This window comes from Pecten maximus, chromosome 6, assembly GCF_902652985.1.
Source record: "Pecten maximus chromosome 6, xPecMax1.1, whole genome shotgun sequence".
Lineage (NCBI taxonomy): Eukaryota > Metazoa > Mollusca > Bivalvia > Pectinida > Pectinidae > Pecten > Pecten maximus.
The window spans coordinates 22,170,883-22,198,090 of NC_047020.1; the positions used below are offsets into that span (position 1 = coordinate 22,170,883).

The following is a 27,208-nucleotide window of genomic DNA, read 5'->3' on the forward strand; positions in this document are numbered from 1 at the left end:
AGTATGTACAAGAAAAAATCACGGAAAACGTCGATGTGCGTGTAAAAATCGTGTCAATGAGTAATTTCCAGGACACTTGTCAATTTTGGAGGTATGTTTATATAACTTTCATAAAACATTATTTCCACATGAGGTCATGTGTAATCTGTACGGTCAGCTGGCCGGTTGAAGTTTGTATAGACATGTACTGCTGCATGTATACCTCTCTGGCTGAAAGTATTGAAATTGTATTCCTTACAATTATTCGCTCGGAAATGGGTTTTTTTCACGATAGAGGACCGACATACAAACCAAGTCGTAATTCTAACTCAAAATCAATAAATATCCTTAAAATGAAAATTACCGTGGTAACAACAGAACCACCATGCATATCAACAACTATCGAGTACGTCTGGCTATAGCTCAATGGATTAGAATATGTCTAAGCACAGGCGCAGGCGCCGAATTTTTTTTTTGGCGAGGGGTCTGGGGGCCAAAATTTCGGAAATGAAATGATTATAGCAAATTTTGCAATCTTTCGGGTTCGGGGATAAGATTTTCGATAAGCGAGGAGGAGGGGGGGGGGGGGGGGGGTTGGCATAGGCGTTTTTTTAAGGCTATAAAATTTTTCTAGTGAGGCGTCTGCTTCTGGTTTATGGAAAATCACAGATTGATGATATAGTAAGAGCAGGGACTATTTCTCTGTAAATACTAACCAGAAGCAGACGCCTATGGTCCAAGTGAGATTATGATGTCGACCAAAGCCTTCACCACGGCCGTGATCATCTTGCTTCTTTTGTCAGAGGCGGTGTCCCTCACGAAAATCGTGATAAAGGAAACACTTTCTTGAACATTGAATCAACTAGGACGTGTAAACACCATAGGAAGCGATGGTGTCACAATATAAAAAGTAAATCTAGATCTACATAGAAGTGACTGTAGTGTCCTTGCCTTCAAGTTCTACGGGACATGTCCGTTTGACGTGGTCATAAAAGTTTTTTTTTCTATCTAAAGACAACATATCGTCAATACACCTTTTGGTGAAATTGAAGGACTTGGCAAGGTTACCGTAACCGGTCAAGATAGGACTTGGCAAGGTTACCGTAACCGGTCAAGATAGGACTTAGCAAGGTTACCGTAACCGGTCAAGATAGGACTTAGCAAGGTTACCGTAACCGGTCAAGATAGGACTTAGCAAGGTTACCGTAACCGGTCAAGATAGGACTTACATGCTGTTCCTAAAATATATTCGGTAGAACAAATTCCGTCCTGTTTTTCCAAACCCTGGTTACTTGTTGTCAACATTATAACGAATATCGTCTAGAGGAATTATTTTCATTTTTTTTTCTTTAATTTCTTTTTCACATTAATGTCGAAATTTTGCTTTTAGTTTCGAGTTACAATTTTTGATAACACGGTCAATTATGTCATCAGATATCGTCTGATGGTTGGAGCAATGCTTGCAGGCAAAGTTTGAATATGCATGCAATTAACGAACATAAAACTTACGGGTAAGTGAACTCGAAATGATTCCAGCTGACTGCACAAAACAGCTAATAAATTCAACAATTAATATTACAAAATGGTTCCATCGAGCTGTACAGATTTGTGTGATATACTTGCATGTAAACATTGAAGATCTCTGATTCCAATATATATTTTGCATCCGTTCTTTTTTAATACAACTATGGAAAATTTGTGAACGGACTTGTGACATTTAGGAATGTTGAAGAACGGTCATATATATATATATATATATCTAAATATGAGAATTGCACTGATGTTGCCGGATTTTACCAGTGATTTCTTATGAAGAGGACAAGAACACGCGGTGTAAAACTGTTTTGATAGGAACTGATATATTTAATATTACCATGTTCCACGTCAGGAAACCGTCAAGTGGGCATTCAGTCACTTCACAACTCCCAGCAGAACGTACAAACACAAACCTTCCAGCTGACTGTACAGTTCGATAATTTCAACACTTTAGCTGAATTACCTAAAGGCTAGTTATATACATGTACATATAGTATATTTTGTAGGTATTTTGCCTGCAGAGTGTCGTGATGCAGTGCTTTTCATTCAAGTTTGTTCATATTAATGGCCTTGATCTATTTTCAAAGTCACAGGAGTCAAATATGTTGGAACAATCTCACAATTCATTCTGTAAAATTAATGCAGATAGCTTAAATTTTGGACAAGATCGAAGTCATTTGGTTTCATTGAATGAACTTAAAACCTCTCCATCTCATCATGCTACAGACTAAATATTGTGTTAATGGGCACCGATCTCTCACACAAAGCATTGCTGTTCCTTCCATATTAAGCTAGCATGATGGGTATTTGACAAAGCACATACACATTATCATAGTATAATAATTTTATTTTTTTGTAATATTACATTGTATACAAGGTATCATACTTGTATATTTTTCAAACAAGTAATATTTGCCCAATATTCTTTTCACACTTGAACAAAATGGCAATACAATGTATACATATTGTTATGTAGTTTTAAACAGTGGCGAGGGATGCAACAATGGTTAAATTCATTTTAAACAATTGGTGAAGAGACAATGCCACACATTTTAAAATCAAGTTAGATTAATCTCAAAAAATTAATGAACAAGCATGCTGGGTATTGCTAAAGCAATACATGTCCCCTACCGGCTAGAAGTAACAGTGACCTTGACCCAAAGACCCTGAAACTTGAACTTGATCTGTAGTTACTCATACTGAAGTTACACACCAACTTTCACCAACATACCTTGAAGATGGATGAGAAAATTGCAGAAAAATGAGTGGACAGACAGACAGACAGACAGACAGGAGGATCGGGAGGAAACCTATGGTCTCCCTGGTTTCACCGGTAGGGGACTAATAAATAGTTCCAAATGAAATGTACACCCAATACCGACAGGTGCTGTGCTCACTATACTGAGTTGATAGTAGTATACAACATGTGTGTATGTTTATCTTGTTCTCCCTATACCAGTATTCAATGTTACTACCACAAGGTGCCAGGTACCCATGGAATTCAATGTAGTCAGTGCAAAAGAAATTTTGGAATATTCTCTCTAAAAGTAATGGAAGATTCAAACCTTCACCAGAGAAGTCTAAATGCAAATTTAGAAAAAACTGATCTGAATAAATGTGGAAAATGATGTCATTTGAAATCAATATAAACATGCTATAACATTTGTAATATACAAATGTATAAAATATTCTATAGTTGTCCCAAAACATATATATCAGGTCTGGATAAGCTTAACCTGATCTTTATATGATATAAAACGATTAAATTACCATAAACCGGTGCCAGATAAAAACTATTCTTATTTAAGTATGAAAAGGTGCTTCATTTACTAATGGAATCAAAGGACCTACAGATTTGCATTCTGTCAGAGGGACTTCTGTTATGGGACCTACAGATTTTAGGCCTGTCCGAGAGACTTCTAACGTCGGACATACAGATTTTAAGCCTGTCCAAGAGACTTCTAACATCGGACCTACAGATTTTAAGCCTGTCCGGGAGACTTCTAACGTCGGAGAGACTTCTAACGTCGGACCTACAGATTTTAAGCCTGTCCGAGAGACTTCTAACGTCGGAGAGACTTCTAACGTCGGACCTACAGATTTTAAGCCTGTCCGAGAGACTTCTAACGTCAGAGAGACTTCTAACGTCGGACCTACAGATTTGAAGCCTGTCCGAGAGACTTCTAACGTCGGACCTACAGATTTTAAGCCTGTCCGAGAGACTTCTAACGTCGGAGAGACTTCTAACGTCGGACCTACAGATTTTAAGCCTGTCCGAGAGACTTCTAACGTCGGACCTACAGATTTTAAGCCTGTCCGAGTGACATACCTATCTGAACCCAATATAAGGAACTAAAGCAAATTAATTCCATTAGTCAGTTCTGGTAAAGAACACTAATGATTAAAATCTACCAAAAACTAAATATTTTACCAATAACTCGAATTTCCTACCAAAACCTCAATATTCCTACTTACAAATAGATAGTTCAATCATTGTACTAATTAGAGAAATCTCCCTGTAATACCACCTTCGAGATTCCAGCAATCTCGTACAATGATATCTAATTGAGAGTTTCGCCCCTGGAACCACTATATTATCTACCAAGTTCGTGAAGTCTTGCATGTATGTCGATGATGAAGAGGAGATCAGCTGAGGATTTGTTAATCATGTGATATTTACAGATGTCAACTGACTAGGTGGATTTTGATATATACTTCTTTCAATTCTGTACTGGAAGCAACATTCCTGATATCAAAACTCAAAATTGGTTAAATTCAACCATAAATATAGACTTTTGGATCCAATACCAGGTATTTCACTCAGGTATTTTGCTATTCTGATTGTTTCCTTCAGATCTGTAATCTGTGACCATATGTCTATAAGTTGGTGGCTTATTAATGTGGTCCCATAATACAGGTTCACTTCACCTGAAATAACTGCAATAGGGGACTAAGTGGTCTTTATATTGAGGTGCATGACCTCTCCTCATAGAGGTGGTTTTTACAGGTGAGTGGATTGTAGTTAGAAACAGTGTTTATACAGCTTTATACAGAAAAAAACAAAATTGACATAGGACAATTTGCTAAGGAATATTGAAAACTTGAAAAAATATAAAGTGAGGTAAAAATGTAATTGTATACTATAAAGATAATTTTGTCTTTGGATCCAATTTAATGGCTTTACCAAAAGCTAGGAGGTATATACCACAGACAATATGGAGCAGACCATAATTTACATATATACCACAGACATTATGAAACAGACCATAATTTACATAACTGGACCCTGTGTATATACCACAGACATTATGAAACAGACCATAATTTACATATATACCACAGACATTATGAAACAGACCATAATTTACATAACTGGACCCTGTGTATATACCACAGACATTATGAAACAGACCATAATTTACATATATACCACAGACGTTATGAAACAAACCATAATTTACATAACTGGACCCTGTGTATATAACCACTTAACAGTACATAATCAGTAAGTGTATGGCAACAATAAGTTAAAGGTGGTCACCACCTGTGTAATAATTTATCGGGAAATTATCAAATATCACACATAAATACATTTTTCCTCCAGATTTTAATTCCTTCTTACATTGACTTTATTGGACAGTCTGATGTCCAGCTTGACAAGAACAAAGCTTTCAAATTAATTAGACATAAAGACATTCCTAAATTTGTGCCATTTAATTGGGAAATTGTAATTGGCCTTGGTGGTAACCAACTTTAACAATGGAAGATATACCATTATTGTCAGATAAAACCTAGGTAAGAAACATATTCAATATAAGTTAAAATTCTAACTTAATGAAATATAATAAAATGTATATTGCAATATTCACAAACATATGTATGCAGTTTAACACCAATTTGGTGATCTTTTTTAAATATAAAATCAATTTCATAATTCATGATAAAATGAATATAGACAAAACAATGTATTATTGTGAATACCTCCAATCAAAATTTAGAAACTTTGTATTGGAATTCACATTTTAATAAAACTACAAGACATGTACGTATCTCTTGAAAAACATTTTCATAATTATTTATATAGAAAATAAATCAAATCAAATTAAGTTGCTTAAAGTCCATGGTTAGGACTCACTAAAACTCTGTTTATTTTTTTTTTTTTAATTGTATATTAATACAATCCCTTTGCCCCAAATGTCTTGAAGGAATTTCAGATTCATTTGTATGTTTACAACAAGGCAATGAAGATGATGTGACATTCTTGAAGGGAATGATAATAATGAGTACCTACCATCAGTTAACATTTTCAATTTAAAGTGTTACTTCTTTATTTCAAAAGAAGAGATAAAGGTAGTGCTATCAAAACAAGAGGCCAACTGAGCCTGTATCGCTCACCTGCTTCTAATACAACTTTGAAGTTGATCCAGGTCATTTATGCATACTAAGCAGATTACCACATTATTCAAATGTCAGAATAGGCTAGGTAGATTCATTTAAATCAATTTTATAGCCTTTCATTTCATTATACTAAAATGTACTGGTTCAATAACAGGTTTCAGTGTCTCTTGGTCATTGAGAAAAATTATTTAAGGACTTAGGCCAATTTGACCCCTGTGGCCTTGAATGAAGGTCAAGGTCATTAATTCAAACAGACTTGGTAGTTCTTCACCCCAGCATACAACAGGCTCAGTATCAGGTCTCTGGACCTCTTGGTAATGGAGAAGAAGTCATTAAAGGTAAAGCTGTCACTAGACAGACATCATACCATGGCAAAAGCTCAATTGTCCTTCAGACAGTTGAACAAACAAAACTAAAGTCAGATTGTCAACAGACAAAAATTAATAAAAATGTAACACATTAACAATTTATATTCAACTAAAAGCAGCTCAAAGATCCAAAGCATTTAGCAGAAGGGGACAAGTATGCCCCTAATTAAACTTGAGGACGTTTTGTAAACGACTAAAATAAATCCAAACAAAATGTACATTTAAACCTATATATAAAGACAATAAGCCTTACATAGAGCCTGACTAATCTGGTCACCTGTCTATACTGACCTGTAGAGTTTATCTTATACGACCAACTGTCTATTAAGACCAATTTGGCTCACTTTGACTATTTTCAGTTTTGACAGTGTAATATTATAGGGCTCTGATAAAACAGATTTGAAATTATACTTTGATCAACCACTCTTGATCAACATTATGACTTTGAATCTCAAAATAGTAAATGTGTTTTTCAGAACAAAAGATAAATAACAACAAAGTAAAATACAGTGTATTTACATGGATAAACAATTCAAATAAACTATATAATTTGGAATGTATTCTTCGGTTACATATTTTGTAGGAAAAAATTCATATACCAGGTATTGGAAAATGTTACTTTGAAATGCTACTGGACATTAGTATACATTTTACATTCAAATACACTTATAACCTTGAACTCTACAAAATAACCACTCAAACCTTTACAAGGATCATCATTATTACTTTCCAATATAAAACATGGCTCAGCTTCTCACAACAGGAAGTAGACTGATCACTTAATTCAGTATAGAAAGAATTTAACTGAAATCAAAACTTAACTGTGTGTATTCAAATGAAAGATACAGTATTGTTTTTTGGTAAAGATAAATGTTTAAAAGTTCTGAGACTTCTCATGAATGAGTTGCTTCCCCTTGATATTTCCTGTACAATGGAAGACGACCCTATTATCCATGTTATAAAATGTTATCAACATTAACCGAGGGAGCCCTATTATTGATACGTTTTTGTTTCAATATTCTTAATAACAAAGACTTTAATAGTCAAAGTACTATGAAAACAATATGATATATTTGTTTGCCAATGATTCTTTATATACAAATGATAAAATATATTCCACAGGAATGAAAAAGACACTTTATGGTATGATATGATATTTTGGCATAAACACAGATTTAGTTATGTATTCTGGAACATTTACTTCAGGTTGGTAAAGTAAATATGATAGAAGTTATATAAGTTACAAAAAAATTGATAGAAGTTATATGACACAACCAATATGACATTTAAGAGTGTGACGTTTCGATGACTACACTGTCACCTTCATCAGACTAATCTGACTGACAGACTGATAAGACTGTTGAAGGTGACAGTGTAGCCATCAAAACGTCACACTCTTAAATATCATATTGGTTGTGTCATATTACTTCTATCATATTAATTATGTATTGTTTAATATCCTATCAACAGCTAAGGTTATTCAAGGATGGCCACAAACACAGACCTCAATATTGTATTATATAAGGACACCTGATAGATACATTTCTTTGTATATCATTATATATTTTATCACACCAGACGCCTTCAGAATGTTAAGCGTTTTCATCGATATTATCATGGGGAAACTTAGTATATAGGGTAAAACTGGTGATCAACATCACATTACTGACCAGCCCAGCGGTGAAAACTTTTAGAGAGGGGAGGTAATCCTATCTTCCTTGGTCAGTACATGTATATGATATCTGGTACAATATTATTGTCATTGTAGCTGACTGCGCTTGTTTTTGAGCTCCCATTTTTAACTCGGTTATTTCTTCATTTAAAAAATTAAATGTCTGGTTTTAAAATTTTGTTTAGGTATGCAAAACTTTTCATTTCAACTGCTTTCTATTGAGTCCAGGTATAATTTAGAGATAAAAAAAAACACTCTTGTGGAAATATTATGATTAAACATCTATAAACAATATAACTGTATTTATCTTCAAATAAACCTCCTCCCCTATTACAAAAGTTTAGTTCTGAAGTTTGGAGAAAGCTTATTTGCAAGCCAGATTTTCATGTGTTTATACAATGTACACACAACATTATCAATTTTGTATAAGGGAGACGTTGCTACATTTCAACGTTCAAATCTTACAGAATAACAATTGCACATTATACTGCTGCACTAAAATGATAGCCATTGTACGAAACGCTCCTTCTCAGGGATAGATATGAACACAATGCTATAACTACAGTGTTCAATGGAACTACATTTCATTGCAATATCTCTCTCTGTGAAAATGTGGAATTCATTTACGAATTGTGAGCAATAAATAGTAAGCTAGGGATTAATCTAGGCAAAATTCCTTAATACTTAAGGATACATGCCCCTCAAAAAACAATAGTTTTCCAACATCACTTCAAACTCTTCTGTTAGACGGAAAAAGAGCTTACTAAGTACAAATCATTGACTGTTAAACCAGTGTAAAAGTGCAGGGAATGAACGGAAATAAAGCTATTATCACAGATAAATAAAGCACCATACAATTACGATCAGCTGTAGGTTTGGGATATATCAAATCCGGCCATCAGAGTCGCATTCAAGCCTGCATTACCACCTGGGGTGGCAGTAAATGTCTTTATAATTTCATTCATGGCAGCAAACGTACCAGTGGCAAACCCAATGACTCCCAACAAGATGATGAGGGTATTCTTTATCACTGTGAAGGCAGAGAGATGCTCTCCTTCTGCCGAGTATGTGATGATCTCGATGAGAGGGGGAAACATCAGCGCTAGGGAGCTGCTGGCTAGCGAGCCGACCAATGATATCATAAGGTCCAGATGGGGAACCACCATTGCTATTCCAGCTGTAGTGTAACAAAAAATACATGTCCAACAATTTATCTTATAAATATGAATGTTCAAATTAAAAGAATATAAAATCTGGTCAAACATGTAAAAATCCAGACTTGGGGCCCTGGAGACAAACATGTACATATCCAGGTTTGAGGCCCTGGACACGAACATGTACAAATCCAGGTTTGAGGCCCTGGAGACAAACATGTACAAATCCAGGTTTGGGGCCCCTGGAGACAAACATGTACAAATCTAGGTTCAGGGCCCTGGATACAAACATATACATATCCAGATAGGGGCCCTGGAGACAAACATGTACAAATCCAGGTTTGGGGCCCTGGAAGCACAAGTATCTTTCACAAGAAGTTACACCACACGGATCTGTCACACTGGAGATCACAAGGGATTCAGATATAAACTGTATGATTATAAATTGTCAGCTGGAAATGTACTTTATGACAGGATTCAATTATCCATGTTTTTTTCAATACAGCAACAACAAAATATGATATTCTATCAAAAGAATATGAAATGTGATTACTGTTTTCATATATCAATAAACAAACAAAACTCAACTGAGAAAGAAACAGGATAAAATTTATTTTTACTTCAATAATATGTGATTTCTAATTGATACAGTCAGATATGTCATCACATGACTAAAGAAAGCGGAAATTACATAATTATCTTATTTTATAAAGAAATGTTTAGAGCAGTATACACAAAACATGCCTTACCTGTTGCGAGCACCAATGCCATCCTAAAGATGTACTCCGATACAATCTTCGTTTTCCTTGAGCTGATCTTTGCTTCTATTACTGGCCATATTATACGGATGACAACATAGAGCTGTAGACCATATGAAATAAATATGGCTACCGCATACATCAGATTCACCGATATAAACAACCTGTAATACAAAAGATGTTGGTGTCAGTATACAGCGATCAGGAAGGTGTCAATGTTGTTTATAGGTTTTAGTGCTAATGATGGTGACAAACAACAATATACATGTACCATACAATCCAAGTGTATCCTGGGAAAAATATAAATCAACTAACACTAGGATAGTTACAGTAAATAAAATAAATATGTTTTTTTTCATATCACAGCTGTCACCAATATCAGTAAAAATCTTGGCACAAACATGTATATATGTACCTGGCATATCCAACGTAACACCAATACATAACAATGACTTTTACTAGGTGACCAATCCTTTCAACTTTACTGTGCCTCCTCGCGTGACCTGCCCTACCTCATGAGGGCATACGTTTGTATGAAATATTTTGATTGGCTATAATTAAGAGATTTCTGGTCACAATTAGATATTTAAAATGCTTAGTTAACACTATGCATGTATTTGACAATACATGGTTGATTATTTAGTTTGCCATACTGCATGACATCCGCTCGTACTGATCACATGTTATTTTTTCAAACTAAATTAACATGTATTTATGGTTTGTCTGTCACAGCTGTACTGTAATGATCACACCTACAACCCATTACCCTAAACATTGTACTGTAATGATCACACCTACAACCCATTACCCTAAACATTGTACTGTAATCATCACACCTACAACCCATTACCCTAAACATTGTACTGTAATCATCACACCTACAACCCATTACCCTAAACATTGTACTGTAATCATCACACATACAACCCATTACCCTAAACATTGTACTGTAATCATCACACCTACAACCCATTACCCTAAACATTGTACTGTAATCATCACACCTACAACCCATTACCCTAAACATTGTACTGTAATCATCACACCTACAACCTGTTACCCTAAACATTGTACTGTAATCATCACACCTACAACCCATTACCCTAAACATTGTACTGTAATGATCACACATACAACCCATTACCCTTAACATTGTACTGTAATCATCACACATACAACCCATTACCCTAAACATTGTACTGTAATCATCACACATACAACCCATTACCCTAAACATTGTACTGTAATCATCACACCTACAATCCATTACCCTAAACATTGTACTGTAATCATCACACCTACAACCCATTACCCTAAACATTGTACTGTTATCATCACACATACAACCCATTACCCTAAACATTGTACTGTAATCATCACACATACAACCCATTACCCTAAACATTGTACTGTAATCATCACACCTACAACCCATTACCCTAAACATGGTACTGTAATCATCACACATACAACCCATTACCCTAAACAGGTCTATTTATCAAAGTCTTAGCATTTGTTTGGGCCAATTACTGAGAGATTTTCAATTGAGTTTGCCGGAAAAAAAATCTTACTTAACATTCTTTCATTTGAAAAGTTCAGACTATCTGAAATTCAAACTATCACTAGCTAGAAAATTATTGTTTTTATTGAAAAAAATGTGTTAAAACCATCTGCCAATTCAAACTAACCGGCTGCTTACCATATTTATTAAACAACTCTGGTAACCCTAAAATGAAACTAGTTCTGATGGTTCTAAAGAAGAGGTGTCATTTCAATGGTAACCAACGATAGATATGTATCTAGAAATCTAAATGAAATATAAATCCTAAATTGACTGCTGCATATTGATGGTATGGTGCACTCACCAATTTTTACTAGGTAAGTTCAGGGTAATACTGCCTGCTGCTTTATCGCCATATTTGAGGTAACCATAGAAACCCATTGCTGTATATAGACAGACAACAAAGGTCATCCCAAGGTTAAGGATACCAGCAAAGCCTCCAAAGTCCTCAGGGTGTCGCATCTTGTTTTCTATTGGCATCACCTGGAGAATAAACAAATATTAATTAGGTTGACAACAGATACAGGTAGGATTGATTTAACAGCTGGGGTACAGCTAGGGTAGATGTACACATGTACACATTAAAATGCTCTATAAGGTATCCAGTTTTGACACATATCTAATACAGATTCTGAATTAAGTTGATAAAAGTTCAATAAGAGGGATATTTTTTTTCATCAATAATTAACCAAATGCAGAAACCTGTGATCACACTACTATAGCAATAGCTAAATTTAGAGCAAATATAACTGTTAGATAAGGTAGCTGGTCTCTTTCCAGGCCTCTATACAGGTTGTTTTTCACTATGTGGTTCGTGACAAATATATGGCAGAGAGGAAGCTTTGTCAACAAAACTGTCAAATACCAGTGTAGTTTGGTCCGCTAACGCCTACTACGACCACAGCCTCATGGTTTTTGTTGACATCTTGCCTCATCCTTACCAGGTGCACACATACAGCTATTGGGACAGCTCAAGTTCAAATGAATGCGGGCAGAGATTCATTCAGTTTTTATTGCCATACTGACATAATTACTTACCTATTTTTAACAGATGAAATTCACATTTTTTGTGTAATATTTGAGGTTAAATTAAGTTACATGTGTTTTTGTATTACACATATTGTATAGTAACATCAATTGAAACAAACAATTACTTTTCTGAAAATTTATCTAAGATCCTAGGCTTTTAATAAAATTTCATTCAAAAGTAGTTTTAGATCAGCTTTACTAATTAACTTACCTGCTCGTATTTTTAATCACATTTTTTGGCCCTTATGACCTTTATAGTGTTGATGGACCGTAAAGCACTTTAACTAACCAACTAACTAACTAAATAACTTAACTTACCAGACCAATGGCCTCGAAGGCAAACATAGCCGTCCCAAAGTAGAGAGGAAGTTTGTCCACTGGCGTTATAGCAGGGCGAACACTGATATCAGGGAGGCCCTGAACAAGCTCCTGGAACACTATCACAAGACCGATGATCACCAGCAGGTTGGCAAATGTGGAAAATGGTGCCAGGTGTTTCAAGTTCTTTACAAAGGAGTATGGTATAAGTAATCCCTGCTGACACCAGGAGGTAAATTTTCACGTCCGGACCATCAGGGTGGAATGAATCTATCACCTATAATATACAAAAACACAAAGATATATCAACCCTAGTATCAGACCATCTTACTGTCAACCCAGATTATGGCGAGATTACATGTAATCAGACTAGCTTAATGTATTATTAATTGTTTTAATATATTTCCAAGTTTAATGCGCCTTAGATTTGATGACTTCCAGGAGTTGAGTTAGTTTACCGAGATAACCATAATAAACAAACTGATGCAATGAGTGTGCACCGTATTGTCAAGTTTTAACTGTGTACGACAGTGAACTACCCAGTCAAAGATAATGACTTTGATCCCTAAAATTAACAAGGTTCAGACCATTCTTACCCAGTGGTCCTTCCACTAGAAACAGTAAAACTGTCTGTTACTTAGCCTATTGTGTATTGTACCACGATGGATGACCATAACTTTTACCTTGATCCCCTAAATGGATATATTTTGTGCTCTTGTTCATGTAAATATTAATCCACAAATAAGTCCCTGCCTACAAATAAGCCCTTTTCTCAATTTTTGCAGAATTATCAATTTCAAACGAAAGCTAAAAGTGGTTTGCAATTAAGCCCTCCACAAACTTTTAAACAAATACTTACCTATTATACTAGGAGATGGGGCTTACTCAAGGATACCTATTACCTGGTACTTATTTTTTAAACTAGGAGAAGGGGCTTATTCGAGGATAAACGGTACTTAACTTTTTCACTAGGAGATGGGGCTTACTCGAGGATAAATATGGTACTTAACTTTTTCACTAGGAGATAGGGCTTACTCTAGGATAAATACGGTACTTAACTTTTACACTAGGAGATGGGGCTTACTCGAGGATAAATACGGTACTTAACTTTTACACTAGGAGATGCACAATTAAAACACCATATTACCTGGCGAACATTTTGTGCAACAAATAAAATGTAGACACAACAAAATCCAAACTGCGTGAGAAGTAGGAAACCGTTGATGGTATACCTGTAATATACAATATAATAATAAATAACAATAATATATAAGTACAGCTCAGTGCAAGATAAACATTATTATCAATAAATATTCAAAATCAACATGCTGCTATAGAAAATTTGAGCTGAAAATTTAACATATATGATTAACTGAAGTATAACGGTCATAACAGCAGTATACATGTATTATGAATATTGCATCAAGCACATTCTGATCTAAAGATATGTACAATGCACTAGTCAGACTTAACGTTAAGGTAAATGAAAATACTCAATGTTTACGTGGAATTAACTACCTTCAGTAATCTTTACCCGTCACATCAGTGAAATCTTGTATCTATGAAATTTTTACAAATGACATCTGTGAAATTTTTACTAAGCTTGTCTGTGATGTTTCTACCTGTTTTTTTGAAATCTTTACCTTTCATGTTTGTGAAACCATCAGCATCTACAAAATCTTTACCTTCCATGTCTGTGAAATCCTTATCTTTTGGGTCTATGAAATCTTTAACTTCCATGTCTATGAAATCCTTATCTTTTGTGTCTATGCAATCTTTACCTTCTGTGTCTATGAAATCTTTACCTTCTGTGTCTGTGAAATATTTACCTTCCATGTCTGTGAAATCCTTATCTTTTGTGTCTATGAAATCTTTAACTTCCATGTCTATGAAATCTTTACCTTCCGTGTCTATGAAATCTTTACCTTCTGTGTCTATGAAATCTTTACCTTCCATGTCTATGAAATCTTTACCTTCCATGTCTATGAAATCTTTACCTTCCATGTCTGTGAAATCTTTACCTTCTGTGTGTGAAATCTTTACCTTCTGTGTCTGTGAAATCCTTACCTTCTGTGTCTATAAAATCTTTACCTTCCATGTCTATGAAATCTTTACCTTCTGTGTCTATAAAATCTTTACCTTCCATGTCTATGAAATCTTTACCTTCTGTGTCTGTGAAATATTTACCTTCCATGTCTATGAAATCTTTACCTTCTGTGTCTATACAATCTTTACTTTCCTTGTCTGTGAAATCTTTACCTTCTGTGTCTGTGAAATCTTTACCTTCTGTGTCTGTGAAATATTTACCTTCTGTGTCTGTGAAATATTTACCTTCCATGTCTATGAAATCTTTACCTTCTGTGTCTATACAATCTTTACTTTCCTTGTCTGTGAAATCTTTACCTTCCATGTCTATGAAATCTTTACCTTCTGTGTCTATACAATCTTTACTTTCCTTGTCTGTGAAATCTTTACCTTCTGTGTCTGTGAAATCTTTACCTTCTGTGTCTGTGAAATATTTACGTTCTGTGTCTGTGAAATCTTTACCTTCTGTGTCTATAAAATCTTTACTTTCCATGTCTTTGAAATCTTTACCTTCCATGTCTATAAAATCTTTACTTTCCTTGTCTATAAAATCTTTACCTTCTGTGTCTATGAAATCTTTACCTTCTGTGTCTATGAAATCTTTACCTTCCATGTCTGTGAAATCTTTACCTTCCATGTCTGTGAAATCTTTACCTTCCATGTCTATGAAATCTCTACCTTCCATGTCTATGAAATCTTTACCTTCTGTGTCTATAAAATCTTTACTTTCCTTGTCTGTGAAATCTTTACCTTCTGTGTCTATAAAATCTTTACTTTCCTTGTCTGTGAAATCTTTACCTTCTGTGTCTATAAAATCTTTACTTGCTGAAATATTTACCTGTCAAATTTTTGACATCTTTACCTGCTTTGTCTATGAAATCATTACCTTCCATGTCTGTGAAACCTCTGTAATCTGCGTGGTCCCGTTCTCATGCTTTCCTCTAGAATCTCAGCGTACCCAAGAGCAGAAAGCCCTTCTGATCTGTAAATGTCAGAGTGAGCTTATCAGAGGCAGAACAAAGTTGGCTATGGTAAATTTAATCATCATCAGTCCATTTCAATTTTGTAAGTTTTCACAGCAAATTTGAAGATTTGATTTCCTCGTACATCATGGAACCTCTTGTAAGTCTCTTTCACTTCTGAACTCATGCTTTTTCATTTCATCTCATCTGCTCTTCTATCTTCAATCATCCATACTTTAATAACATTTATTCATACAATATAAGTTGTTATTAATGACATGCTTTCCCATAATTGTGAAATATCACTTTCAGGTTAACTCTCATAATTACATGTACACACAACTTGTAAGCATCCATGCTCACCATTACACAACATACCTGGGTCATTCTGCACAGATTACTAGTATATAAAACATATCTAAGATTACCAGTACATTTTTGTATATAAAACTTATCTAAGATTACTAGTACATTTTTGTATATAAAACTTATCTAAGATTACTAGTATATAAAACTTATCTAAGATTACTAGTATATAAAACTTATCTAAGATTACTAGTATTTAAAACTTATCTAAGATTACTAGTATATAAATCTTTCTAAGATTACTAGTATATAAAACTTATCTAAGATTACTAGTATATAAAACTTATCTAAGATTACTAGTATATAAAACTTATCTAAGACAAACATAAAGTCCAGCTGAAGATACTAATCCCTATGATCAGTTCTTCAGTAACATTGAGACCTTTGACCTATGACCTTCAACCTTTTGATCTGAAAAACAAATTATGAGAAAGCTCTTTCCAGAGGAAAGCAGTATGTGAAGTGTAAGCTTGATCTTTCCACTTGAACTTGGATTTGGTTTGTTTTTGTTTAACGTCCTATTAACAGCCAGGGTCATTTAAGGACGTGCCAGGTTTTGGAGGTGGAGGTAAGCCGGAGTACCCGGAGAAAAACCACCAGCCTACGGTCAGTACCAGGCAACTGCCCCACGTAGGTTTCGAACTCGCAACCCAGAGGTGGAGGGCTAGTGATAAAGTGTCGATACACCTTAACCACTCGGCCACTGCAGCCCCTCTTGAACTTGGAACATTTTACAGAAATCGTGATGTGGACAACAGTATGTCTACGATTAGATGGATAACAAAACACTATGATATTATTTTGAGGAACATTTCTGACTTCTGTATGATACAGAGATACCTACCTTTTACACAGCCTTCGACTACAGTTAACCAACATGTGCATACAGTGTGTGGCTATAAATCCTATCACCAAAACGCCAATAGGTCCCGCCTACAACACAATAAACATACAGTGTGTGGCTATAAATCCTATCACCAAAACGCCAATAGGTCCCGCCTACAACACAATAAACATACAGTGTGTGGCTATAAATCCTATCACCAAAACGCCAATAGGTCCCGCCTACAACACAATAAACATACAGTGTGTGGCTATAAATCCTATCACCAAAACGCCAATAGGTCCCGCCTACAACACAATAAACATACAGCACCACTGTATTTTTGTATTCGAGTAGTTCCCCTAAAAATATTAACATTCCTAAAACCTTTAAATCTTGTGAGCTCTATTTTATACAAAGACACAATATCCAGAAATCTATGTATCCCCCTCCATCCTTGATTTTGCTGCATAAAACATTCTCAATTTCTACCAGGTAGCAATTTCTCTGAATGGCTAGGAAAGACACAGTACATGTATTCAATGCTTATTAGAAATTAGAAATGGAATTTTGTACTTAGCATAGCTAGTAGATATGGAAACAGATTTGGGAAATTATGAGATCAAGTTATCAATTTATATATAAACAAAGTGATCAGGTGCTCTGAAAAAGTTTATGCCTGATGGACAACGCGATACCATAATACTCCCGTCAAATTTGACGAGCGTATAAAAATTATGTTCACACAAACCTGAACTACAAAATTTCAAAATTATTTTTTTTTATCATGCAAAGGAAACTTCAACATGAACGAATAATATTTTGGCTAACAAGAATCTTACCCATAGCCCGGCATATTTACAAGCAGACGGCATGGCCAGAACTCCGGTCCCTATGTTTCCCTTTAGTAGATGCATTAAACTGGCGAGATTCCTGTTGGATACACCACATGACATACATAATCAATACTACACATACATTATCAATACTACAAGACAGGACCAGACAACACAGACAGGACCAAGACGACAAAGACAGGACCAAGACGACACAGACAGGAGCAAGACGACACAGACAGGAGCAAGACAACACAGACAGGAGCAAGACGACACAGACAGGACCAAGACGACCAGGAGCAAGAACGACACAGACAGGAGCAAGAGGACACAGACAGGACCAAGACGACACAGACAGGAGCAAGACGACAGGAGCAAAGAACGACACAGACAGGAGCAAGAGGACACAGACAGGACCAAGACGACACAGACAGGAGCAAGACAACACAGGACAGGAGCAAGACGACACAGACAGGAGCAAGACAACACAGACAGGACCAAGACAACACAGACAGGAGCAAGGACGACACAGACAGGACCAAGACGACACAGACAGGAGCAAGACGACACAGACAGGAGCAAGACGACACAGACAGGAGCAAGACAACACAGACAGGACCAAGACGACACAGACAGGAGCAAGACGACACAGACAGGAGCAAGACAACACAGACAGGAGACGACACAGACAGGAGCAAGACAACACAGACAGGACCAAGACAACACAGACAGGAGCAAGAGACACAGACGGAGCAGACGACACAGACATGAGCAAGACGACACAGACAGGAGCAAGAGGACACAGACAGGAGCAAGACGGACACAGACAGGAGCATAGACGACACCCGACAGGAGCAAGACGACACAGACAGGACCAAGACGACACAGACAGGACCAAGACGACACAGACAGGAGCAAGAAACACAGACAGGGAGCAAGACGACACAGACAGGAGCAAGACAACACAGACAGGAGCAAGACGACACAGACATGACCAAGACGAACAGACAGGAGCAAGACAACACAGACAGGAGGCAAGACGACACAGACAGGAGCAAGACGACACAGACAGGAGCAAGACAAACACCGACAGGAGCAAGACGACACAGACAGGAGCAAGACAACACCAGACCAGAAGCAAGACAACACAGACAGAAGCAAAGACGACACAGACAGGAGCAAGACGACACAGACAGGAGCAAGACGACACAGACAGGAGCAAGACAACACAGACAGGAGCAAGACGACACAGACAGGAGCAAGACAACACAGACAGGAGCAAGACGACACAGACAGGAGCAAGACGACACAGACAGGAGCAAGACAACACAGACAGGAGCAAGACGACACAGACAGGAGCAAGACAACACAGACAGGAGCAAGACGACAAAGAGAGGAGCAAGACAACACAGACAGGAGCAAGACGACACAGACAGGAGCAAGACGACACAGACAGGAGCCAAGACAACACAGACAGGAGCAAGACGACACAGACAAGGAGCAAGACGACACAGACAGGAGCAAGACGACACAGACAGGAGCAAGACGACAAGACAGGAGCAAGACGACACAGACATGGAGCAAGACGACACAGACAGGAGCAAGACGACACAGACAGGAGCAAGACGACCACAGACAGGAGCAAGACGACAAGACAGGAGCAAGACGACACAGACAGGAGCAAGACGACACAGACAGGAGCAAGACGACACAGACAGGAGCAAGACGACACAGACAGGAGCAAGACGACACAGACAGGAGCAAGACGACACAGACAGGAGCAAGACGACACAGACAGGACCAAGACGACACAGACAGGAGCAAGACGACACAGACAGGACCAAGACGACACAGACAGGAGCAAGACGACACAGACAGGAGCAAGACGACACAGACAGGAGCAAGACGACACAGACAGGAGCAAGACGACACAGACAGGAGCAAGACGACACAGACAGGAGCAAGACGACACAGACAGGAGCAAGACGACACAGACAGGAGCAAGACGACACAGACAGGAGCAAGACGACACAGACAGGAGCAAGACGACACAGACAGGACCAAGACGACACAGACAGGAGCAAGACGACAAAGACAGGAGCAAGACGACACAGACAGAAGCAAGACGACACAGACAGAAGCAAGACAACACAGACAGGACCAAGACGACACAGACAGGAGCAAGACGCACAGACGGACAGGAGCAAGACGACACAGACAGGAGCAAGACGACACAAACAGGAGCAAGACGACACAGACAGGAGCAAGACGACACAGACAGGAGCAAGACGACACAGACAGGAGCAAGACGACACAGACAGGAGCACAGACGACACAGACAGGACCAAGACGACACAGACAGGACCAAGACGACACAGACAGGAGCAAGACGACACAGACAGGAGCAAGACGACACAGACAGGAGCAAGACGACACAAACAGGAGCAAGACGACACAAACAGGAGCAAGACGACACAGACAGGAGCAAGACGACAAAGACAGAAGCAAGACAACACAGCAGGATGCAAGACAACACAGACAGGAGCAAGACAACACAGACAGGAGCAAGACGAGACAGACAGGAGCAAGACGACACAGACAGGAGCAAGACGCACAGACAGGAGCAAGACGACCCAGGACAGGAGCAAGACACACAGACAGGAGCAGACGACACAGACAGGAGCAAGACGACAGAGACAAGCCAATACTACACATACATTATCAATACTACACATACATTATCAATACAACACATACATTATCAATACTACACATACATAATCAATACTACACATACATAATCAATACTACACATACATTATCAATACTACACATACATTATCAATACAACACATACATTATCAATACTACACATACATTATCAATACAACACATACATTATCAATACTACACATACATTATCAATACTACACATACATTATCAATACAACACATACATTATCAATACTACACATACATTATCAATACTACACATACATTATCAATACTACACATACATTATCAATACTACACATACATTATCAATACTACACATACATTATCAATACTACACATACATTATCAATACAACACATACATTATCAATACTACACATACATTATCAATACTACACATACATTATCAATACTACACATACATTATCAATACTACACATACATTATCAACATATACAACACAATGATACTACGGTGCGATCAGGAACTAAACCTGTTGGTAGTTGATGATGAAATGTCTTGTTAACCAAAAGTTTGATTTCAACAGAAGTCAAATATGACCCTTTAACCTTTTAAACTTTAATGATAATGACCCAAATCCAGTCTGATGAAGAAGTAGAATTTTTATATTACAGTGATAATGTATGCTAAAGTTATTACTAACTATGGATGGACGAATATACACACAGACAAAACAACCGCATGTAACGTGTCGGCTTTAGTAAATTAGTACTATTGAATGATACTTTGATGTACGTAAATTAACAGGACTGGAGTCTTGCCACTGTTATTTAGAGCTCTAAGTCTCCATATGATTTAATAGTTTGACCAGTACTGTTGAATAATTACAATGTACGTAGATTAACAGGAGTTTTGCCACTGTTCTATAGATACTAAGTCTCCATATGATTTAATAGTTTTGACCATTACTGTTGAATAATTACAATGTACGTAGATTAACAGGAGTTTTGCCACTGTTCTATAGATACTAAGTCTCCATATGATTTAATAGTTTTGACCATTACTGTTGAATAATTACAATGTACGTAGATTAACAGGAGTTTTGCCACTGTTCTATAGATACTAAGTCTCCATAGCATTTAATAGTTTTGACCATTACTGTTGAATAATTACAATGTACGTAGATTAACAGGAGTCTTGCCACTGTTCTATAGATACTAAGTCTCCATAGCATTTAATAGTTTTGACCATTACTGTTGAATAATTACAATGTACGTAGATTAACAGGAGTTTTGCCACTGTTCTATAGATACTAAGTCTCCATATGATTTAATAGTTTTGACCATTACTGTTGAATAATTACAATGTACGTAGATTAACAGGAGTTTTGCCACTGTTCTATAGATACTAAGTCTCCATATGATTTAATAGTTTTGACCATTACTGTTGAATAATTACAATGTACGTAGATTAACAGGAGTTTTGCCACTGTTCTATAGATACTAAGTCTCCATATGATTTAATAGTTTGACCAGTACTGTTGAATAATTACAATGTACGTAGATTAACAGGAGTCTTGCCACTGTTCTGTAGATACTAAGTCTCCATATGATTTAATAGTTTTGACCATTATTACTGTTGAAATACTTATGATGTATGTAGATTAAGGGAAGTTTTAACGGAGACTTAGTACTCTAAATAACAGTGACAAGACCCCTGTTAATCTACAGATATTGAAGTATTATTCAATAGCACTAAAGCTGATAAGTTACAGTGATTCAATGGTTTGTCTGTGTGTACATTTATCCATAGTTAGTAAACTTGCCACTGTTCTGTAGTCTATAAGACTTTGGATGATTAAGTAGTTTTGACCTTTGAGTACTTACGATGTTCTTAGATTAACAGGAGTCTTGCCACTGTTCTGTAGACTACTAAGACTCTGTGTGATGTACAGACCCTCTCCATTATCAATCTCCACCTCTATAGATGCCGGTGATGTCAGGGAGGCAATCGGCTCGGGTATTTCTTTTTTCCTGGTTTTTGAGATTCCAGACCGAACATTTCCCAGGAGTGTTTCAGTCTCCACATCTGGTTCTGGTGGCTGGCAATCGGCCAGCAGAGCTGTCGTTTCTGTTGGCTCATTGTTAGCCATGGCAATTATGTCCTGGAAAGTTTTATCATGAAAATTAATCAACAATTTAATTCCAAATTTGTATTGTTAAACTTAATCTTGAAATCCTTTGAAGATTTCATTTCCAGATAACAGTATTCATCTTAGTATGGAACTTCCTTTCTAAACCTTGCATCCATACTACAATTAAAACTAGGTCTATGCATAGAACATTTAAAATAAATTATATTTGATCATGTGACTAGACTTTGAAGACAATGTTAATTTTCACATTTTTCTCACACTATTCCAATTTGAGAAGTTTGACATTGCAACATAAATATAGTAAGTGCATATGATACATTGTGCTAATTATTTGATATATATAACATAGTAGCACAATTGACGAAGGAAGACAACTTTATGACTCCTGCCCTGACCGGGCCTCGACCTCACGATCTACGACACTCAATTACCTAGCCAGAAATACCTACAGCTCATCATACTGCTGCGCCACATCAGCGTTCTTAAAAAAGAACGTTTCAATGACGCAGTGATAGTCGGCCCGACACAGCTACATAAATTGTAGAGTGTTCTAACAGCAAGGAGCACAGTCCCAACAGTATGGTCCATAGCAACAAATCCTCACTCAAGAAAATCACGCCACATTGTCTCCTACAAGTGATGACGTGCATGTTTGTTGGGAAACTTTACATACTGGGTAAATGTGCTCAGCTTGTAATCCAAATGATTCTGAATATCTATCTGCTTTAATAAACGGCCAGGGGCTGCAGATTGATAGTCAGAATTATTCGGACTTCTCAGCTTGCTGTGGGACTGTATTTCTAAGGATCCAATACAGTACTCCCAGACTAATACTATCAGAAAAGTCTAGGCCTGTCTCCTGAATAAATATTAACATCATCACGAAATATTGGTCATTATATGATTAATATTTCCTTTAGTTTTGATTTGTTTTCCTCAAAGTAAAACTTTAATTTTCCAATAGGATGGAAATTTATTTAATGTCTTAAAGTTTGTGGATGAAGTTTTACTTTCTCTGAGAATAATGCATATAAACTACTAGATGTATCGGTATCTCCATATCTACATGTTAACTATCACCTCGAACCCAGTATAATATTGGGCCATACAATGTCTACACCGTATACGTAATTTCCATGTATTGGTTTGCATAGTTTTCTAGTTCATTTATGACCAGTATAACCTATTACACAAAGTACAGGTATATAATAAAACATCATATCATTGATTAAGTCCAGTGGTACAATATAAACAACATATGTTAACACTGTACACAGGTGTCTGTTTCTGTTAGTATTGATACTAACTATATCAACAAGGTGTAACACTTGAAGATCTACGATGCATCGACTGTGGAACAGAAGTAGACCTGATTGGTCGACAATTATAGTTAGTATTGTTTATAGAGCTGTCGACCAATCAGGTCTTCTTCTGTTCCACAGTCGATGCATCGTAGATCATCAAGTCTTACACCGGTAGAGTATATGAGTAGGGTCTAATTTTTTTTTCTATCAATACTAACCAGCAGACACCTAGCAGTGCACTGTTCCATCACCGCTGTTGAGAATCCATTTGACCTCATAATGACATAAACTGTACTCCTATGCCTTCCCTTGTCTGTAGTCATGTACACTGATGTAACTTGCTCACTCAACCAAAGTTAATATAACAATTACGAGAAACGGAAGGTGATCGAGTATTATAGTGTACCAACATGGGACTGAAACCCACACGACTCCTGCTCTATTGATTGAGCTATATGAGAAAAGTAATTTAGGTCTAGCTTGGAGCAAGAAAGTGTCTTTTCTATGGAGTAACATCTGCTGGACACATTTTCACGCTTTTTTGAGGTGTTTAGATCTAATTACATCATGTATAAAAAATAATGCTTAGGCATATCATACATGTAGCATTTTAAGGGGGGTCAGATATGTGTACAGATCAGGCCAGCTACATTTGTATGTCTGAACCAAACGGTCAATTATCGTCAACTTAAAGGCTAAATGGTGTAAACCCCCTAAGAAGGGATAGTCTAGTTGCATGGCTGACTAACTTTTCAGCCCGGAGTTCAGTCACATGTTTTGATAAAATTATGAGTCATCATATATATTGCCTCTTTTAAATGTTTACGGATAGAACAGCTGCAAGTTCTGCAACACTTACAAACACGGAGAAGAACTGTTTATGCCGTCTTCGTCTCCCGCTTTGTCATGTTTTCAGATGAATGCAGTGATTTCTGTCATGGGTCCTCATCAGTTTGCTGCCTACTTCTGACTTTATCTGACTGGGGTATCCAGTCACATGATCGCGTTCTATATTTAGACCCAACCACAACAGTACACCTATCGCCACCTATTGAGAAATGTCTTAATTTTGTAAGAGTTACTTACCCTTCACCGTAAGACTGAGAGCAAAGCCTGACATCGGTAAAGAAAGAAAGAGAAATCTACCTCAGTGATATAAATATTATTTCCAAAGTAACTGTACTAAATCTGGTTCAGCTATCAGCATTCAACCACGTTGGACATGATTCCACGAAATATATAACTTACAAAAATAAGGAAAACAATTTTCTTTCTTTTTTACATTTCCATTTTTATCCGTTTACTTGTTTGGACAATATCAAAATCTACATAAAATGGGTATAAAACAAGATAATTTATGTACATTCTGTAGAAATTTTCCAGAAACCATTGAACACTTTTTTTGGGATTGTGATAAGGTTAGTGTTCTTTTACGTGAATTTAAACAATTACTTGCTGCTAACAACATTTTTGTCGATTTTATTAAACAGGAATTTATACTTGGAAAATTTAGTTTCAGTGATGCAGATTTGGTATTAGATAACCTTATTTTACTATTGATTAAACAATATTTGTTTAACATGAAATGTTTAGAAAAAGATATCAATTTAATAAGTTTAAAAAACCATATACTGTTTGAACTGAAAGCTCATAAGCTGATGATAGTTAAGCATAAGGCATACCGAAACAACGTTGAGTTACAAAATAATCTTGAAAACTGGCTTAACATATGATTTTAATGATTTTAATATATCTACGATGTGGTTTTATTTAATGTAACAGTTTTGTGCTGACAATTTAAAGTTCAGGTAACGTTGAGTTACAAAATAATCTTGAAAACTGGCTTAACATATGATTTTAATGATTTTAATATATCTACGATGTGGTTTTATTTAATGTAACAGTTTTGTGCTGACAATTTAAAGTTCAGGTCTATACTTTTACGTGTACATTGTATACACTATTTACCATCTGTGTAATCAAACAATTAGTCTGAGGCTGCAAAAGAAACTCCCCCCCCCCCCCCCCCCCCCCCCCCCCCCCCCAGTATGTTTGTAATGTGTAAGTTTGATTTGGTGTCTTTATGTGTGTGAGTGAGTGAGTAAAGACATATAGAATGGCTACATGTATGAATATATATAACATTATATCTAAATGAATATGATGTATGCTTGTAATGTGTTGTTGATAAAATTAAAATTGAATAAAAAATTTGTTAAAAAAAAAAAAAAAAAAATCTAATACAAATCAAGAAAGAATTTCAATAGAATTAAGTGATGGGAAGAAAATTACGCGTTCATCAAAAATATCATCATGCTATCAAAACCAGCTTACAATATGATAAGGTGATGTGCTGGTATATCTTAAAGTTTTGCTTTAAGTTGTTAAAATGTTAATATTGCGATCAACATGGCTACAGTCCCGCCAATGGGCAAATTTTATTTCCTATCAACCTGTCCGATCTAACATACAAACTGCGGCCCGTGAAACTGTTTCCTATTTATGCAAGCGTTTAATTGTCAATTAGGGTTCCTTCGTAAGAAGTTTTCCGAAGTTTCCTCGTCATACTATGCAATTGGCATTGAAATGACCAATGCCATAGCAGTGAATTAAGACGGTGTGATAATGTCATTGACGGACTCTTTAATAGTGCTATCACACGTAAATGTTATACTGGACAAGGTAGTATACGGCACCCATTAGACTGTGAACAGCATTGCCTGTACCAATACATATATTTGATAACGATTTCGATTTGTGAAAAAAGAACATAACAGACAGACAAGTCACCCAGAAATTACATCTTTCATAAATGATCTTACTTGCCATCATAAGGAAACTGACGTGATTGAAGTTTTTCGGTATCTCTGCCCAGAGATCTTTAGTTATAAGTCTCTGCTCTGCCCAACACCATATACCCCTTAAAATTGTAAAGTTGATAGTCTTTAATTCCTAACGTATATATAGTGTATAATGATGATCTGTACCAGATTTATACTTAGCTCTGGCTGATTTATTGTTTTAAAACGGTATTATTAAAGGCAAAATGGTAATAAGTGTACAAGTGGAGAGTATAATTATGTCACCTTACAAGCGCATGGTTCTGAAAGGCCGTAAGGCCGTAATAGCGGACGTAAAACCCATAAATAAATAAATAAATAAATAAAGCTCACGATCACACGGGTGGGAATTTCCCTTTAGTCTAGAG

General features: G+C 36.5%; 1 protein-coding gene across 1 annotated transcript; it reads right to left on the bottom strand.

The window, feature by feature from the left end:
* Positions 1–2,344: 2,344 nt before the first annotated feature.
* Positions 2,345–24,998, bottom strand: LOC117329248 (proton-coupled amino acid transporter 2-like). The gene is given in 12 exon segments (XM_033887094.1): positions 2,345–3,404; positions 3,669–9,130; positions 9,857–10,029; positions 11,731–11,909; positions 12,774–12,989; positions 12,991–13,050; positions 13,921–14,005; positions 15,745–15,840; positions 17,031–17,119; positions 17,852–17,942; positions 22,428–22,705; positions 24,860–24,998. Coding segments are annotated over 10 exon segments (1,569 nt in total). The 5' UTR covers positions 22,694–22,705; positions 24,860–24,998; the 3' UTR covers positions 2,345–3,404; positions 3,669–8,816.
* Positions 24,999–27,208: the final 2,210 nt, after the last annotated feature.